We start from the raw sequence: 18,910 nt of genomic DNA, 5'->3' as shown, positions 1-18,910 counted from the left end.
ATAGAAATGCATTGGTAATCTAATGTTTAAAGATCATCATGGCAAGAAACAAGCCAATATATAGATAATCAGTGGGGGGGGGGGGAAAGAAGGAGTGGTGGTGGAAGGTATAGTACTGAGAAGAGTTGGGTGCCAATCAAGAATCCACCAATAAAAATCTCCTAGAGCCCAAATATTCCATCTGTTGTGTTATATCAAAAGACACAATTCTGTTTTGGAGAGAGACCACTATGTTAAGCTTACGTTGTACAGTGTAATCACAGCATTTTAGTTCCAACTCCCTCCGCTTTAGTAATTTCCTGACACCTTTATGCAATTCACTCAATTTTTGTTGGTCTTAAGGCTACCCTCAGTGGCCGCATTCAACATTGCATACATCCAATTTCCTAAAAACCATTGCAATAAAGCTACTTGGCAGCTTTATTGAAGTGGTTTTCCAATATATTCTTTGGGAAGGTTCTTTGACTTCCCAGTATAACCTTCAGCCTTGGCATTTCCAAGTGATATACTATTCATGTTTGAATAAGATTTGATATGCTACTATTCATGTTTGAATAAGATCTGATATGCTTTTTTTTAAAGATCACCTAAGGGCACTAGACTCCACAGCCTTGTTCCATGGCTGCAATATGTTCTAGCTCCTGAGTTTCTTACCCTGACCATGTTTGGATGTCCTCAACCTTAATTCATCAAAAACAATTATATGGCATTTCTGATATCAAAGCAGTACATCTCTCAATTCCAGCTGTTGGGGAACAGAAAGTTTTCTGTTTTTAAATTAGGCACCTATCCACATTCCTATCTAATTGTCTAGTTAGTAGAACAGGGGTCCCCAACCCCAGGTCCGTGGACCTGCACCGGTCAGCAGCATGCTAAAAACTGAGCCGCACAAACAAACAAAGCTCCATATGCGGAATGCAGGCAGCATTCCCTGGTGCCCCAAAGGTTGGGGACCACTATAATAGAACATTGAATTAGATCACGGGTGTCAAACTTGATCACGTCACGTGATGTATCACAATGTTTTTTGCCTTTATGGAGCCAGGGTAGGCGTGGCCTGCACGTGATGCATCCAGCCTGCAGGCCACCAGTTTGACACTCCTGAATTAGATGGAACTTGAATCACTAGTATTAGTTTTTAAGATTTTAAGTACTCTTGTTTATTCACATCACATTAATTTTTGCTACTACGGCAGTAAAGTATCTTTCCATTGCCATGCAGATGTTAAGAAGTTAAGTATATGGGTCACTATTTCATTACAAAGATATCAACAATCTAATCTCAGGAATATCAACACTGAAGCAGCAGAGCCAAATATGCAACTTTTAGGATCCTAAAATCCTACCCAAAAAGAATTGGGACATAATATATGATCCATAGCAAATCTAAGTTACTTCAATATCTGTGATGAAATTCCTTTAACGTGGACATAGTTGGAAAACCTTTAATAAATGGATTAACATACCTCAATGTTAGTTGCATTCAGCTTTTCTTCCATAACTTGTTTTAGAATTATAAGGGACGACTTAATTGCCTCTTTCAATGTCATTGACTGTGAGAGAAATCATGAAACTTAAGGCTGATATGATAGGCACCAGATTGCCGTAGTTATCACACTGATTGGATAATTTTCTTAAATTATACAAATGCTAAATTAGTAAGCCATTATACAAAATGATATATATAAAACTGACTGGACAGTGCTCTTACTCCACATGCTAGCCTAAACTGAATTTACATAAATCTCAATTCTTTGATGGAAAAGTATTCATAGAAATCTGTCTCAACAATTGGATGCAGTTCACCATTGCAAAAATATTTTTATGATTGAGAACTTCAGGTTTCAATCATTCATATCATAACTAACATGTTATATTTATCTAAAGACAATACAAGCTCTTGTTTAGGCATGAGATTAAATTACTAATTTGACTTGTTAGTTAAGAAAGCAGATTTAATTTAAAATATCTCAAAATTTCTTTTCATGATATTTCTATAAAAGGTTCTACTCCTGTGAACTTCTCAGATCCAAAACCAATTTAGATACCAGAAGCCTATAAATATGTTGAAAAAATATTCAAAATGCCATAGGTAATGACACTTTTCAAACTGCTTAAAGTATATTGATGACAAGCATAAAGATAACTCAGGTGATTCTAGAACACTGTATTAAAGTTACAACTGTTTTAAAACCAAACACAGGATCTTGTGGATACTGCTACAATAAAAGTCACACTTAGTTTCTTTATCTCTCTGCTTACATCAAGGAGCAAGGCCAAATAAAATGGATTTTCACCTTATGATAAACCTCTTGCAGTGAGCTTTGTGCACCTTCTGAAGCTGATCCAATTGCTCTTGCATCACACTGTACAAAAGTCCCAGAAGGATCCATATGAAATCTACATGCATAAATAAAAGATAGGAAAATGAATAAACCATCAAGAGCTATGCAGATCACTGATAAAATCTGAAGCTTTACTCTATGACAGTGATGGCGAACCTATGGCACGGGTGCAAGAGGCGGCATTCAGAGCCCTCTCTGTAGGTACGCCTGCTATCGCCCCAGTCCTAGGCCTTTTATAAAACCTTTTTATAAAACCTTTTTTAATAAAACCTTTTCGCTTTAGGCCCCCGCTGCCATGTGCAAAAAAAAAAAGAGGTTCAATCAGTCAATTTCAACTTCTTGCGGGGGGAAAAAAGATCTTGCAAAGTTGGAATTGATTGGTTGAACTTTTTAGTCCCACCATCTGCCGTTACCACGGCAGCCACGCCCAGCCAATGGGCCACACCCAGCCAATGGGCCACACCCATCCGGCACCCGACGATGCATAAGTGGGTTTTGGGTTGCAGTTTGGGCACTCGGTCTCTAAAAGGTTTGCCATCTCTGCTCTATGAGTTATATTTGACTAGAAACAGATTGTGTAGGCACACATGTGCATATCATAATCAAATGATTACATCCAACAAATTTGGGAAAGTAGTAGGGATAGCCACAGTTCTACTACATGGCTTAGAGCCAGAAAATATTGCATGGTGAATTAGATTCATCTGCCTTGGCTTTCTTTTAAATGAGAACCTGCCAAGAAGGCATCATATACTCAGCCAGATGAGAAGAAATGCTTCAATACAAAAGAAAAAAAAGGACACTTTGGATGCAAATGTTTAGGATGTTTCCTGTTCTTTTAATAGCCACAAAAAAATCACCTGTATTAAATTCTCCTTCTCTCTCATTCTAGCTTTCTTCCTCTCCCCCTCTTTCTCTCACACACAATCAAATCATATCAATCTCTATTTATCTGTTGTCTAAAAAACATAAAACTGAAGTTAGATTTGTCCTTTTACTTATTAAAATGACCAAGATTGGGCTGCAGAAATTAGTTTTACACTTTCTATAGCCAATTTCCCCCCCCTTTGGCCAAGTATATAGTGTGAATAAGCGAGTATCACTGCCCTTCCTTTCTTCTAAAAGACTCCTATGAATTTAATCTCCTTGCTATTTTTTGCACTTTTCAGATTTTTGAAGCTTTCTTTAGGATTTAAGTTCTTAGAGCTCATGCAATTACTTGTACACCTATAATTCTACAAACCATATTAATGATTTTATAAAAACTATCTATTGAAAAACAGGTTGCTGGATTTTTATCTAGCAGCTCAATGATTGGTCCACAAGCACGTTAAACTAAATTAATAAATATGATGGCACGGAAGGCAGTAATATAACTGTGTGAACCGAAATCTCTATAAGCATAACTGAATTCTTATAGAAATACATTGATAGTAAAAAAAAAAATCTTTAGGAATGGTTCAGAATTGAAATAAATTACCTTATTTTCTTGCAGCCATTTAATAAATTTCAGCAACTGATAAAACATTTTACAAACTATAACAGGTCATGTTCTTTAAAATACATCTTTATGGTGCAATAAGTACCATTTCTCATATGCTTGTTTTAACAAAGAACATTTTGTTATTGAATAGTTGGTGTCAACTATCATTTCCTCTTATCATGAAACTGTGTTTAATTACTGAAGAAAAAATTGAAGATAAGAGATGAAAAAAGACAGCCTAAAGATGAAAGAAATCTTGAGTTTATTAAAATGCAATCTAAATGTATTTTGTTTGTATAAAGTAAACTGTGCTGGTTAATGACCACAATTATTTTTTAAAAAAACTGCAGACATAAAAGTTTAATGTTATTTTACAATTTTGGATTGTTTTTTTTCCTTTTGGAGATGGTTAATAGCTTTCCCTTCCTCATTCTCAAGCATTTCTTGCACTCTTAGCTGAGCTGCTTCCACTATGAAATTTAGGGCAACGTTCTCCTTTAAAATGTGCTTGGAACTTTGAAGTGCTTCTAGTTACAAGGACTCCGTTAAACACCACCTAAGGAATGCCACAGAAGATTACAGATATTAGATTACCTTGGAGTCTGCCAGTTCTTCTGAAACAAGAAAGGAAACTTACTCCTTCTCTTTATTTTCCTTGAATTTTGCATTATCAGAGGTTTTGTATTTATACAGAAGTCATATTCCGTATAAAGTGCCATTCAAACTGCTTTTGGGGCATGTATCTATAGAAGAATCATTGAATTTCTTGTTTTTCAACCTTAATGATAGATACAAGGAGTTTGTGCCCTCATATCAAAATCAAATTTATCATATTTTTACACCTGTGTCCTTGCAAACACTGAAAAATCTTTGGATTATAATTATTAATATAGCTTTCACTATGAAAATGTATACACCTTTGCTTTTTGGGCAGTATTTTTGTATCTTAAATAATGGTGACAGATACTAGCACAAGAGAATTTGGAAGCTCCTATAACAGGGGTCTTCAAACTTGGCCCTTTTATGACTTGTGGACTTCAACTCCCAGAATTCCTCAGCCAGGCTGGCTGAGGAATTCTGGGAGCTGAAGTCCACAAGTCATAAAAGGGCCAAGTTTGAAGACCCCTGTCCTATAAAGATTGTAAAAGTTAATTTGTACCACCCAATCCAGTCTTCATCTACTGACATTCTCCTTGATTTCTAAGTTGATTATGTAGAACTCTATGGTACTGTCTTCTAACTCAGCAGTGATAAGTAGTCTGGATTTAAACACATAAATAATGAGAGTGAAGAAACAAAACCCAACTTACAGTTGTGGTCCTTTTTCATCGACTCCTCCAAAAAGTAACGCCACACCAAATGGCCTCGACTAGAATGAAATCATAGAAGGATTCAGGCATTTAATGACCCACTAACTGAATAATGCAATTGTCAACAATGGACATTTAACAAATAATTGACATACATACCATTGCACCTGGATCAGCATCTTCTTCTCCAAACTGTAATGCTAAGTTGGACACAGCTTGTGTCACACTTTCCACAGTCATGATTTCATTGTACGTAAACCAGTGATTCTGAGATGATAAAAAGAGACATCTCTTTTCATGAAAGATACACTTCTTCAGTACATATAGAATCTGCATCCAAATAAACTTAAGCCAAAATTACAACCATAAGACAAAGGATTATCTATCATGCAAACCAACTGCAATGTGGTACAAAGAACACACAATAAGGGGCAAGATTTATGATTCATGGCTAATTTGTTACTCCCTTTAGAGTAGATATGTGCTATGAATAATACTGTCTGTATTTTCAATTCAAGCTTAAAGTTCTTTTAAATGCTTCCAACCACATGGGAAGCATTCTACCATGAGCAATTCCTATGCAGACTGTAGCTTATTACATGAAAGGAAGCTAATCTCACAACCACAATCATATAATCAATATTCCACAGTTGAGTAGCTTAAATATTTTGCCATCTGTGCAGAAACCACTCACAGAAAAATGATTTATGTACTGTTAAGCATGATTTGAAAGAGCTCTTTGATCCAAGGATGTAACTTGCAAAGATTATGGAAATCATTCACTGAAACGCATTTTCAATTTACCCACACATCCATAGCAAGCAGGGTCCTGAAATTATGAAGTTAAAGATTATTTGGAAAATAATTTAGGTGCCCTAAATGTACCTATTCCCTAAGTTTTACATGTTCTTTTTCTTTATTGGATAGAGAATTTTAAAAGAGAAATAAGACTATTACAATGTTGTCAAACTCAGTTCAGAGAGAGCCATGACAGTAGAGCATTTTCTGACATCACACGTTCTTCTAATATTCATGTAATTGTAAATAATTAGTGACAAAAAAGAATGAGGGATGTACAGTAATGGAATCTTATTTTCACCTTCTCATATCCATCTTGAATTCTACATATTCTTTTCACATGAAATTTAATTTGTTTTCTGCAGTTCTGCTGCCATATTTGTTTTAAATGTGAGTGAATAACTAATTTTCTTTTAAAAAAATGTGGGAGAAAAGCAAGATTTACAAAGATCAGTATTTGAGTTTTACCTGTGTCTCAACTCTTGCTTTGTCAATTAATGTCTTTGCATCAGCTATCAAGCCACTCATTGCACAACCTGAAAAAGAGAGATACAAATTAAAAAGTACCAGCCTCAGCACTGATCCGTGTGAGACACCAATGACTGACTGATGAACATTCAAATAAACAATGCATTTTTAATCATCCATCCACATGCATATTGATACTCCTAAAAATTGTAAAAGTTGAAAATCAAATTAACTTGGTTAGACAATACCATTGTTCACGGCTATATTAAAATAGTTAACATTAATGTTAAGCACAGAGAAAGGTAGATATAAATGAACTCCAGCTCCAATTCTCATCAGAGGTGTGTATGTGATTATATTTAAAAAAATGGTCTCAAGTACAGAGGACAAGCTAACATTAGAGGTCAATCAATGAGCTTCCAACAGAAGAGTTGGCTGGGGATCAAGAGCACACACTGCAATTCCTAGCTCTCCAATTTCTATATTTGGAGACAAACTTTTATTAGAGAGGTCATATAGAAGCAAGTTGCTTCTGATTTCTACATTTGATTCTATATTGTGCTAATTTCAAGCCCAGAAACCCAATGATCATTACTCGTAAATATTAATTTCACACCAAAGGAAGTCTACATGTAAGCTCATATTATAGGAATTAGAAGACCACCAAAGAAAGAAGTTTAATCATATCCATATTGCAATTACACTGCAGAATTTTCTTAAGAATTAGCTTTCATTCTTACCTATATGAGAATCAATTTCTACAATTTTCTCAATACTGCTTGGCTCCATAAGTGGGGAAGTAATCCTCTTCTCCACAGCCAGGCAAACTCCTTCTGATGTCTGGATTCCAATTGCTGTGGAACCAAGCTAACAAAAATAATAAAAAAAACCATTTTAAACACTTTTTTAAAACTGTGGATTTGCTTTATACAATCTAAGAAATACTCAGTATGTACAGTCTATGATAGTCAGATGCAGAATTTCAGAAGAGTATTAAAGAAATAGGATGTATGCTGGATGCAACCAAAACCCAGAATGCAAAGAGGAAAAGGAAAATTTAGAGCATATTTTCATTTACCCAGGTATGTCAAGTCTGAACTTGCTGAATTTTGATTCTAGACCTTCACAGAAGTTCTTAAACTGTTTCTATAGGGACATATTGTGCAATAACAGATACATCATGGCAAATAATGGCAAAACCCTCTCAAACAACTCCCTCGACATTACGTTTATATAAAATAAGGAGAAAGGGCAGCTTTGGAGAGGAAACATTTAAATCAATGGTCAATGTTTTGTTCTCAAACTGCAGGTATGCTAATAATTGGACCATCTTTGATTATCATGGATCAGGGAGAAAAACTTTTTACCATTCATTCACTGTTACTAGTCTCTCATCCTAAGTCAATATGTGACATGTGACAAATTGCACTAACTGTACCTATTGATCTGGTGGGTCTATGACAACTTGGCATAGCCAGCTCACCAAGCCACCTCTGCCAAATCACTGCCAAGTTGCCACAAGACTTTACACGGCCAACTCACCGCAGGGACAATTTGCCACAACCGGCAGGAGGGAAAGCTGGGTGGGCAGGCAGATAGGTGGGCACAGCGGTGGCTTCCCACTGGAGGGAGAGCCGGACAGGCAGGCAAGCAAGTGAGGTCTCAGAGGCCAGTACATCCCATTTTGACACACCCTGCTGCCGCTGCTACTATGTTGAGCTCTGGCTGTTCGGAATTTGACCAGCAATGGGGATGGGAGTTCAGGCAGTTTGGCAGTGTGCTAGGTGGGCGGCAGCTGGGCACGTCCTATTTTCACCCACCCCACCACCCTGAGCTCCAGGACTTTGCAGCAGCTACAGCAGGGTGTGTGAAAATGGAATGCCTGCCCCACCCACTGCTGCTGTTCCAGGCCTCTTCAGCCTGGAGCTTGGCGGCAGCAGTGCCAGCAGCAGCGGGGTGTGTGAAAATAGGACACCCCTGGCCATTGCTGCCACTCTGCACACCTGCTCACTCACCCAGCTCTCCCTCCAGCCGCCTGCAGAGAATTGTCCCCGTGGCAAGTTGGCTGTGTGGAGATGTCCTACAGTGACTTGTTGGCAGAGGCGACTTGGCAGTGGTGAGCCGGCCACACTGAACTGGTCGCAGCAAGTTGTCCCATTCCATGATCTGATAATCAATTCTTTTTTAATACATACAATAAGTCCTGTCAAGCCCTTATATGATTAAGTTCATCCCATTCAAGAAATCCCCAAGATCATTTTGTATAAAAATATATCATGCATCTTCTCATAGCAGTATAATTTGCTTCAGATATTTGCAACTATTATTTTTTGATGTTAAACTCAATTATCTTCAGAACAATAAGGACCTGGCTTGGCTCTGAAAAAGGCCCTATAGCACAGATACAAACTATTTTAAAATAAGCGTATTTTTAAATATTAATGAATAGCATGCATTAGTTTAAATCATTATGACTTTGAATCAACAGATAAGATGTTCATAATACCAGCTATGAATAGTTTATAGTCAATCATGTTTGTCATCAATTTCTCAGAGAGACAAGTAGCTCTAACAAGGGGTCCTTGGTCCTTCTTCTTCATTGGTAGCTTTAACAAGGAACTACGTACATATCATTGTTAATTAAACTTGTAGGCACTGATGAATCAATACTTAGTATACTAAGCTGCATACAAACAGCAGAATATTTGCTTTCCCCCCCCCCCTCTTTTTTTACAGATATATATAGGGGTCTACAATTCTGACATGGACTAGCCAATTCAAAACATTGTGCACTCCAACCCAAGCTCTCAGGCAATAAAAGTAGACCAGGACATGATAACTTTCCTGCTAATCCATAGACATTTTTCAAGTGGTTCTAAGACATCCCCACACTTAAATCTGCTACATTTGGCCCATTTGGGAAAGTCTAATGGAATGCTTAAAGATTGTCTACTAATCATTCATGTGCAGCTATGTTCAGAATAAGGAAAGCTGAATTTAGTTATATTCAGTGCAAAATAATAGCACTGTCACCATGCCAAAAATAACCCCACAGGTAGTCCATTGTGACTGTAGTCGACACTACAACCATAATTGGGACCAGAATTTCCATTGCTAGGGAAGGCATTTGTTAAGTGAGCTATGCCTGATTTTATGATTTTTTGCCACAGTTATTAAGCAAATCACACATTCATTAAGCAAATCTGGCTTCCCCCCACTGTCTCTGCTTGTCAGAAGGCACCTGGGATGGTCAGAAATGGTTATCACATGACCCCAGGATGCTGCAACTGTTCTAAATACATGCCAATTGCCAAGTGCCCACATTTTTTTCATGTGACCATGGGGATGCTATGACAGAACAAGAAGCATGCAAAGAAAACTAACACGCAATACACTGAAAAGATAACATTTCCTCTAACCACAAGAACCCTTGCAGGAATTTCAAAGCCTCCAGTAGTTACTGTTATCATCCCATCTTTTAAATGTTTCTTCTGAATTATGAAGCTCAGGTTATGTATAAAGCAATCCCTCTTAATGTTTCCCCTTACAACCATGAGTTAGGCTGCACTGTTTGGCCCAAAGTCACACAGTGAACCTCCATAGTTTAGTAACAACATGAACCTATATCACCGTAATCCTAGTCCACACTGTACTCACTACAGCAGACTGGTTCTCAATGCAATATAACTTGATGTTCCTGTTGCGGCATACTAAATTGCTTACTAAAATCAAGCAATATAATCAAATTGGGAAATGATTTTTCTCTTTGTTTCAGTAACCATACCATATTCAGATATAAAGAAATATAAGTAGCTTATTCTTATGAAACTGAATTCAAAATATTGTGTACAAAATGTTAAACAACTGATTTCTGAGCATTTTTCAACAGGATCCATCAAATTACCCCAGTTATTTACATTAGTTTAACATTTCACAGAGATTCCATTAGATGCGACTGGGTAAGTTAAAGAATATGGCACGCAACACTGCCAGTCTCAACCAAGGAAAGTAGGACAATTATTATGACTGCGCAAAAGCTACCTCAGCATTACTTCAAAGAAAGTGCAGAAGAATTGGATAGTATTGCTCAAACACTATTCTCAAACTGTATTCTCAATCTTCATTCACTGTTCTGAGATTCCCCCATTCCAGTCCATCCAGTTCTATGAAACAGTTTTTGCACAATAGTTTCAAACGTACTTTGATAGCTTCAATGGCATATTCCACTTGGAATAATCTTCCTTCTGGTGAAAAAGTGTTCACGCCTCTGCAAAAGAAAGGAAAGAATCAAGAGTCACACTGAACATTTACTAGAATTTAGATTTTGAATCAGACTTATGCAATAAAGTTTGGTTTCAAGTAAAGACAGAAAGACAAAATATTTTTCTAGCTGAACTAGATTTGTTGCAAATAACCAACAAGGGTGTTTTCAGAGAAAAACAGGATAAATTCATGAAAGATATAACAGCTTCCAGACCTGGCAACTACAGGTACCGGTATGTATTATCTATTGTAGCAGCTATTCAATCTTCATATCTTAAATATCTTACATTTTATAGCAAAAAAAATCCACTAATATAGGGGGGAGGAGAAACCCCTCTTTCCCCAAATAGGCAGCATTCTATTTAGCGGTCTAGTAAGTTTTAAACTCCAAACTTCTCAGATTTTTTTTATTTTCTCAAGAATGTAAAGATATCCCAATTTTAAGAAGTTTGTTAAGTCAACACATGACTTGAAACAAAACAGTGACAGTAGAAACTGGGGGTTTAAGATATTGCAAAATGTGAGCAAAAACTAAATGTATGAAATGATTTATTAAAGTCACCACCAAATTAAATTTTTTCTTCTTGATAAATATCACCAGGTATTGCCAAAAGTACTTGGCAAAGTTTATTTGGCTGTCCATGTATTAGTTTGCATAAGTATCATTCTAAAAATATATCTGTGCATAGTTTTTCTACTGTGTAGTAGTTTATTCAACAATGAAGTATTACAATAGTTGATTTCAGTCAGCTGGTCCAATCACTGATAAGCACAACCGAAAGCAAAAGTTTGAGGATCATCATTATGACTAAGGAAATGTACTGGCCTTGAATACACAGTAATCTCACAACACAATTAGGCCCAGTCTGCTGCGAGTAAGAATGCTTTAACGAATTACCGGTAGCAAAAGCATTCAAAAGGATCGGAATAATCCGATTTCTGACTAATAAAACTTGAGAAATGTCACAACCCCTCCTATTTTCTTTTATCCAGTAACTAGCAGACATAGTTAAGGCAAATCGAAAATCTATGAACAAGCACCCTACAAAGAATGAGCAAACCGAAATTAAGTATTCAGAATAAACCTTAATTGGAAACTTTTTTTTTTCTTTTCTTTCTCAACAAAATTTTTATTGGTTTTTATTTAACATGGTGGCAAGGCCATCCATTAATCAAAACAAAATCGTACTTATACAATTCAAATTATATCATATATAATTAACTCAGTTACACATATAAATAATCTATTATTCTTTTAATGTATCCTACTTTCCCCTTTAATCAATACTATTAACTCTACTTCTATACTCCCTCCCAGCCCCAGCCCCCCCCTAACCTCCCCCCCCCGGACTTCCCAGAACTGATTACAGGATTAAACATTCATCCTCCCAAATCTATCTAAAGCTACCCACTATAAACTAATCTAATATAAATTGGAAACTTGTTTTAAAGTTACTGTTTCAAATACACATAAAATCTCTTTACCGCCACAGTGCTTAAATTTTAAGCACTTCCATTTAAGTCAGGGGTAGGCAACCTTGGCTCTTTTATGACTCGCGGACTTCAACTCCCAGAATTCCTGAGCCAGCAGAGCTGGCTCAGGAATTCTGGGAGTTGAAGTCCACGAGTCATAAAAGAGCCAAGGTTGCCTACCCCTGATTTAAGTAAAGCTACTTTTTCCGCCGGCGAAAAGCTTTTGCGGGACAGCCCAAGAAGGGGCACCTCCTCCAGGGAAACTTCATACGAGGAGACGGGCTTTTTTTCCGCGCGGGCAAACTGTTCTCCGTCCCCAGGCATATTTAGGCACGAGGTCCGACCGAAGTGCTTCCTTTCCAAAAAAAAAAAAAAAGCCAAAAGCGCCCATAACCCCCACTAGAGATCCTTGAGCAGAGGCCGGCGAGCTCGCGGAGGGAGGTCGCTTCAACTCCTTCCGAAGCCTTCGGACGAGCCGGTCGGAAAGGAAGGCCTTTCTGCAGTGACTCAGCCCCGGCCAAACCCAGGCCGCGCTTCCGCTTGTCCCGCCTGCACTTACCTGTCGTACTCTGAGCGAGTGAGGAACATGCTAGCAGCTGCAGCAGCACCAGGGAAGAGAGATGCGCGCGCCGGACGCGGAGGTTTCCCGTTCGAGTCCTCGACTTTAGTCCGGAGACGGCTACGGGCCCTGTCAGCAGAGCACCCGGTTTCATCCGCCGCTCCACACCGCGCATGCGTCAAACTCCACGGCGCACGCCTCGCGTGCTTAACCAGCCAATAGAGCTCCGAAGCGGGAGCTCACAATGCCATCGTGCAATTGGCCCTGGAAAGGTTCGTACCAAGCCGGGATTGGCTAACGGTTGCCATGGTCTAAGGGGGAATAGCGATCCCGCCCTTGTAAAGATTTGAGAACAAACTAAGTGAGGCAGGGGGGGTTTGATGAGTTCGTTTTGTTTCTCCGATCGTAACATTTTCCACTTCCTCGCCTCTCTTTCTGTTATGATTCGTTATTTTGGTAAATAAATAAATTAACAGTTAAATATTTAACGGGGGCAAAAAAAGTGCGGCGATCTTTATCTAAAATTGTCGATAAGCGGTAGCGATACTAAAGCATGAAACTTGGACCAGCTCATGATTTTTAATATTTAGACCAGTGTTTCTCAACCTTGACAATTTTAAGGCATGAGGACTTCAACTCCCAGAATTCCACAGCCAGCATTGCTGGCTGTGGAATTCTGGGAGTTGAAGTCCACATGCCTTAAAATTGTCAAGGTTGAGAAACACTGATTTAGACCCTAATCCTACACGATGTACTCTCACCCGTGTCACGGTTACCCATTCACCCTGTATTGAGATTCAGTATTCAGGTAAGATCCGCTTATCAGGACGACTCTGAAAATACGCAGCATTTGGAGGGCGGGCGGAGACCAATATATTCAAAGTATTAATGAACTATCTTCCCGGACTGCAGCCTATATATTGTGGTTGAAGGACAATACTGTGTTTCATCCGTTCCAAACAAATATATGGTTTGTGTGGTTTCAATTCATGTTGTATGTCATATGACAGTTAAATGATGGCTTAAACCAAGCTAATGAGACTAGCAGTACTTGGTGTTCTGATGTGTCAAAGCAATTGACCGAAGAAGGGACCAAGGGTGCTATAAAGCAAAAAGAACTACATGTAATCCTTGTTCATGACTGCAGTTGGCAACTTAGCTATTAAATGAAGCAGTTGCTAAGTAAAACTATGCTCTTTTGATCTTATTTCATCTTTGCTTTGCTTTACAGACCAACGTAACTGCAAACAGTTGCTAAACAAGTTTCTAATAAAGATTACCTGTGCAGAAGATACCTCCAAAACAAGTCTCAAAGGTGACATCCTGATGAGAAAAGCAATAGTAAAATAAACAATTGTCACCCCAAAATATTACTGATCAAATTTTGCATGTTTCCATATATTTCAGCTGCATAACCTTGGCCACTTGTGCTTGTCAAAAACCTTCAAACTGAGTATGCAGTGGGGAAGCTCTTGTTTCCTATAAGATAAGCCTTTTCTTGAATGTCACTACTTACCTTCCAAAATCCCATGAACAGTCCTCCTATTTTCTTAAGAGTTGTAAAATCGTTAACTCCCTCTTTAAAATATCTCCTGCTTTTTTTAAAAAGAAAGGGAAAGAGGCTGGTGTTGAAGTATACAGCAAAGTAGTCCCTGGTAATCATTCCTATACTCTATTGTCTAAACAAAATTCTAGTTGAAGGCTTCAAACATTTGTGTGGAGTAATGCAGGGGTTTTTTTTTTAGATTAATAGCCATAAGGTGGGAGAGGTGGAATTATGGAATGTGTTGGGAGGTACTCATGAGCAAAGTAGATGGAGCTGGATGGAGCAAAATTGAAATTATAAATTTTTATAGCAAAGGTATTTTTCTGAAATCTTTTTCCCTTTCCTATATTCATTCAAAAAACCCAAGATGCGTACTTTACCTTAATTACTAAAAACTGGTGATAGCTGAGAAGCAATGTGGAAGCCAAATAAAAGCTTTGGGCTGAACATTGTATAACCCTTACATAGGTGGGCAGAAATGAGCCACCCTACTTGTTGACCATGGGTGCGCTCTCTTTCTCTTTTGCAGGCCTTGGAGCCCATTTACAGCACTCAAATTTGTTGGAAAAATATCAAAAATCAGCAGGAAGTAGGGAGAAAAAGATGTTTTCATAAGCTTAATACATCAATGTATTAGTGAAAGTATAAGTCCCACAAATCTCTAAATATGGCAGGAAATTGATTAAAACCTCCACTCTCTGCCTTCTATAATGGCATTACATCATGGCTTTGCTGACAGCCTGTGCTTGGCTGCCAAGAATACTAATACAAAATAGACCTCAACAGCAGAAAACTACTGACCCCTGATGCTAGGGTATTGTGCACAATATTGAGGCCTCATTAATAAGGGCCCTACATTTCACAGTAGTGCATTGCATGGGTCAGAAAACGATATGGTAAAATATTCACTACTGCTTGCTTAAAAAGACAAGCTGAAAATGTCCAAGGTTTAAATTGGAGAGGTGTCATCTGAAATTGTAGATACTTTGATTCAGTTGTCTAGGTAGAGCTTTTTGCAGAATCCATGTATCTATATTTCTGTGAACATGTATTATTTAGATTTATATACTGTTATTCACTCAGAAACCCAGAGTGGCATTTTCCTGTTTTTCCCCTATAACAATTCAATAAGATAGGGTGGCAGAAAGAGAATGATTGGCCCAGGTGGTCATAAAACGGATTATTCCAGGGATCTCACCAATACTATACAAATAGGAACTGCACTTGTTTGAGGATTTTTACAGAGAACTATTCCTAGCATTACTTTTTGAAAAGAATGTGAAACTATTGTGCCTTTCCTTCTTTAATGGAGGGGGAGAAGCAGAAGAACTGATGGGAATAACAAGCGGTTCATAAAAAGAAAATAACATGATCAAGTTCTTTTGTTCAATTCTGTGTTTGTCACAATGTGATTGTAGTGTAAAAAGTCTCATGTGGGAGCATCCCCTGTCACTTGAATGAAATGATTTCATCTGCCACCAAGCTACAATTTGGAAAAACTGCTTTGTAGCCTACTACGGTAGTATAAATATTTGCTGACTATCAAAGCTTACATTCAGCATGACTTACTACCAAGGAAGTACATAGCCATAATCATAGACCTCTTTCTTGAACATTTTGGAATTGGGCTGGCCAGAAGATAGTATATTTTCTATTAGTTTTGTTTCTACTATTTTGAAATCCAAACAACACCTTCAAGTTCAGGTTCATAATGCTCTTAGATCTTTCTGGTAGTAGAAACATGTTTGTGTATTTTGTATGGTCCCTGCAAGAGGCACATTGAACTATTTGATCAATGTTTTGCGTAGGTCATCTTCCTACAAGGACTATATTGAGACCAATTTGCAAAACTTAAAACAAACTATTTTTATGCAGGCATTAATTTCATGGCTCTAGTTCCCTAAATATAGGAGGGAGGAATGCTGAGCCAGCCATAAGTAGAGTAGGGCTAGGGGACTCTGTTCTATCACATAAGGAAATATATTGGAGGTGTAAAGCCCAAGGCTTAAACAGTGATTTAAAAGAAGGCGATTCACAAGTGAGTTTCAGATTACATCACATAGAAGTCTATAATAAAATCTTATGCTACTGATTGCATCTACCAAACATTTAATGTTCTGCATTAAGAAAAAGCCAAACACTGCTTTTCAGAAAGTCTCAGAGAAAGAACTGGAGTATGTCCAGTTCTATATGTCCTTCCTTGTTTTTTCTCTGAATAAAATAAAAATGCCCTGGAACGTATGTAAAATCTATGCAGTATCATCTTATCTTGAGATATATAGTAATTGTCCAAGAAATTGTAATAGACAAATTTTAGCTTTAAATACCCAGAATGGTTTAGCATAGACAGATGCAATCTCAATTACATTTCCTTACTTTTCAAAGTTGCTCTTTCCTCAGGTTACAAATAACCCTCCAAAGAAATATATCAACAAGGAATAAAAGGTAGGATTTTGGCTTGTGATTTTGCTATTACCATACTCAACATCCAAGCAAGCATCTTTTAATCATCACTATCTGTTGACCTGCACAAAAATTGGACTATAATTCACATGATTTCCATCCAGCACAAAGATCAGCCATTCTAGCTGGCAGATAATGCAAGTTCCAGTCAAATCAGTGGTGGGATTCAGCCGGTTCACACCACTTCGGCAGAACTGGTAACTAATTTTTTGTTGCCCAGGCCCAGAATGGACTTCCGGAAGCGGCATCCACACAACCAGTTGTTCACATATTTGAACCCCACCACTGAGTCAAATGCAGAAAAGTCGCTAGGTAGAGAAGAATGCAATGAGGCAAGCAATTGTCCTTGTGCCTCAGATGTTTGTGTGAATAGAAGTACTGTAGAATGAGGAAAAATATATTCGTAACTAAGCTTTTTAAAATAAAAACATCTTTTGTGTAACAGTCTCACATATTTCTTTTTCACTGGAAAAATAAACCTTATGATAATGTACTTGAATATTCAAGTCACAATTTTCTTATTAACATCTGTGAATTTGCTGTATTTAAGAATCTACACCAAGAAAGCAAAATTTCAATTTATTTCATATTTTTGTATTATTTAATGATACTTCACATATGATTTAGAAAATAAAGAATAACAGATGAAGGAAGATCAGAGAGACCCTGAATGGCTTTCAAAATCAATTCTATAGTTTTTTTTTATTTTTTTGTTTAAAACAGCATTTCCAGAATATTTTAATATTTGCAATAAAAAAGAAAACATAATTAGCATAGGATAACAAGATAAAGAAGAATCAAGTGGCCAGTAAAAAATAATTGCCGCTTACCTAGGCTTGGAAATTCTCATTTAATATCCACAGATTAAAATCAGAACATAATAACAACCTTTGAGTCACCCTACCCATTATCCTATCAATGTTTTTTAATTACCCATCAAAAGAGCATTCTGACTTTACCAGTATGTCACTATTCTGCTAGAATGTATTTTAATCATGAGAGCAGAGCAGACAAGTGCTGTAATCAATATACAATCTGAAAGTCATTTGTCTTGTCTCTACTGTAATCTCTATAACTGAAATAAACTGGCATAAATACAGCTTGGCCTGTTGATCTCAACTTCCAGTTATTGTTTAAAAGCATTAACTGCACACAGTATATTTATTATATGGTAGATTAAAAATATAAATAAATGAAATATCTATCTGTTATTATTTTGGCTATTTCCTTTGCTTCGGGTCAAGAGTAATGAACAAATTTTCCAGTAAAATAATAAGTACTGCAAAATAGATCTAGATTGTAAAAATTTGAATGACAACTAGATATCGGTAGTAGCAAATAGTTGGGGCATCTCTTTGCTACCATTTAGTTGTAAAAACCCCTCTGTCCAGCGGGCTAATGAAAATGATCTCCTCATTCACAGGTATTTGATAGAAACCACAGTCATGTCATAGACATTGTTATAACATCACAGTATATTTGATATCATTTGCCCTGCCTTGTTCCCCTCTTATGGACACCCATACTTAATGTTTATCACAACAAATACATCTGGTGTTCCTCTGAAGCTGAAATAATCACAACACTATTACCAAACAATATGGGGCAAGAAGACTTCCTTAGAAGGAGGAGTTTCTTTTGGGAAAGTCCTATTTGGGATTCAGTGTAGAGTGCAGAATTGTGAATTTGTGTCTGAAAGGTTCAAGGCTTGATTTGGGCCTTTTTTTTCACTTCACAAAAATGAAAGAGAAGCACTTGAATGCAGGGTGGCTTTGGCCTTTTGGTGATGACAGATTATCCTTCTGGATGAGGGAGAACCTACAGATCCCCACAAGAAGATAGGAACGCCTTCATAATTCCTGAAGTAAAGTAAATGTGGGTTTGTAGGAATGGGCGCAAGGAAAGTTTGGGAATAAAGCAAACAAGGCCTAAGCTGGTGTGACAGGTAAAAATACTATTCAATTTTGGTAACATTTAGGCTTACCATATTTTCAAGCAGACAAGCCAGGATAAAGATCATGATCAGCAGCCAGGGAGTGTGAATCTTAGTACTGTTTCAAAGCTTATCTCCCTGTGTGCAGGTAAAGAGGGGGCATATTTGGGTAGACTGCTAATTCCATGCCTCTCTAAAGAGGGGGACACACACATTTAAACACCCTCACCCTTTGACTGTGGTAAATTGCACAGGCAAAGGGGAAGCTA

At 37.5% G+C, this 18,910-nt stretch overlaps 1 protein-coding gene across 1 annotated transcript in view; it reads right to left on the bottom strand.

Annotated features, from left to right (window-relative positions):
• Positions 1-12,885, bottom strand: part of PSMA5 (proteasome subunit alpha 5) — a 14,066-nt gene extending 1,181 nt beyond the window's left edge. The window contains exons 1-8 of the mRNA XM_015831652.1: positions 12,700-12,885; positions 10,605-10,671; positions 7,145-7,271; positions 6,405-6,472; positions 5,298-5,405; positions 5,139-5,197; positions 2,298-2,400; positions 1,467-1,553 (exon numbers count right to left, since the gene is read on the bottom strand). Of these exons, the coding sequence (XP_015687138.1) occupies positions 1,467-1,553; positions 2,298-2,400; positions 5,139-5,197; positions 5,298-5,405; positions 6,405-6,472; positions 7,145-7,271; positions 10,605-10,671; positions 12,700-12,728 (648 nt within the window). The 5' untranslated portion in view covers positions 12,729-12,885. The remainder of the gene's footprint in view (positions 1-1,466; positions 1,554-2,297; positions 2,401-5,138; positions 5,198-5,297; positions 5,406-6,404; positions 6,473-7,144; positions 7,272-10,604; positions 10,672-12,699) is intronic.
• Positions 12,886-18,910: the final 6,025 nt, after the last annotated feature.

This window comes from Protobothrops mucrosquamatus, unplaced genomic scaffold (genome assembly GCF_001527695.2).
Source record: "Protobothrops mucrosquamatus isolate PMUCROS unplaced genomic scaffold, P.Mucros_1.0 scaffold_270, whole genome shotgun sequence".
Lineage (NCBI taxonomy): Eukaryota > Metazoa > Chordata > Lepidosauria > Squamata > Viperidae > Protobothrops > Protobothrops mucrosquamatus.
This window is presented reverse-complemented; position numbering and strand designations above follow the sequence as displayed.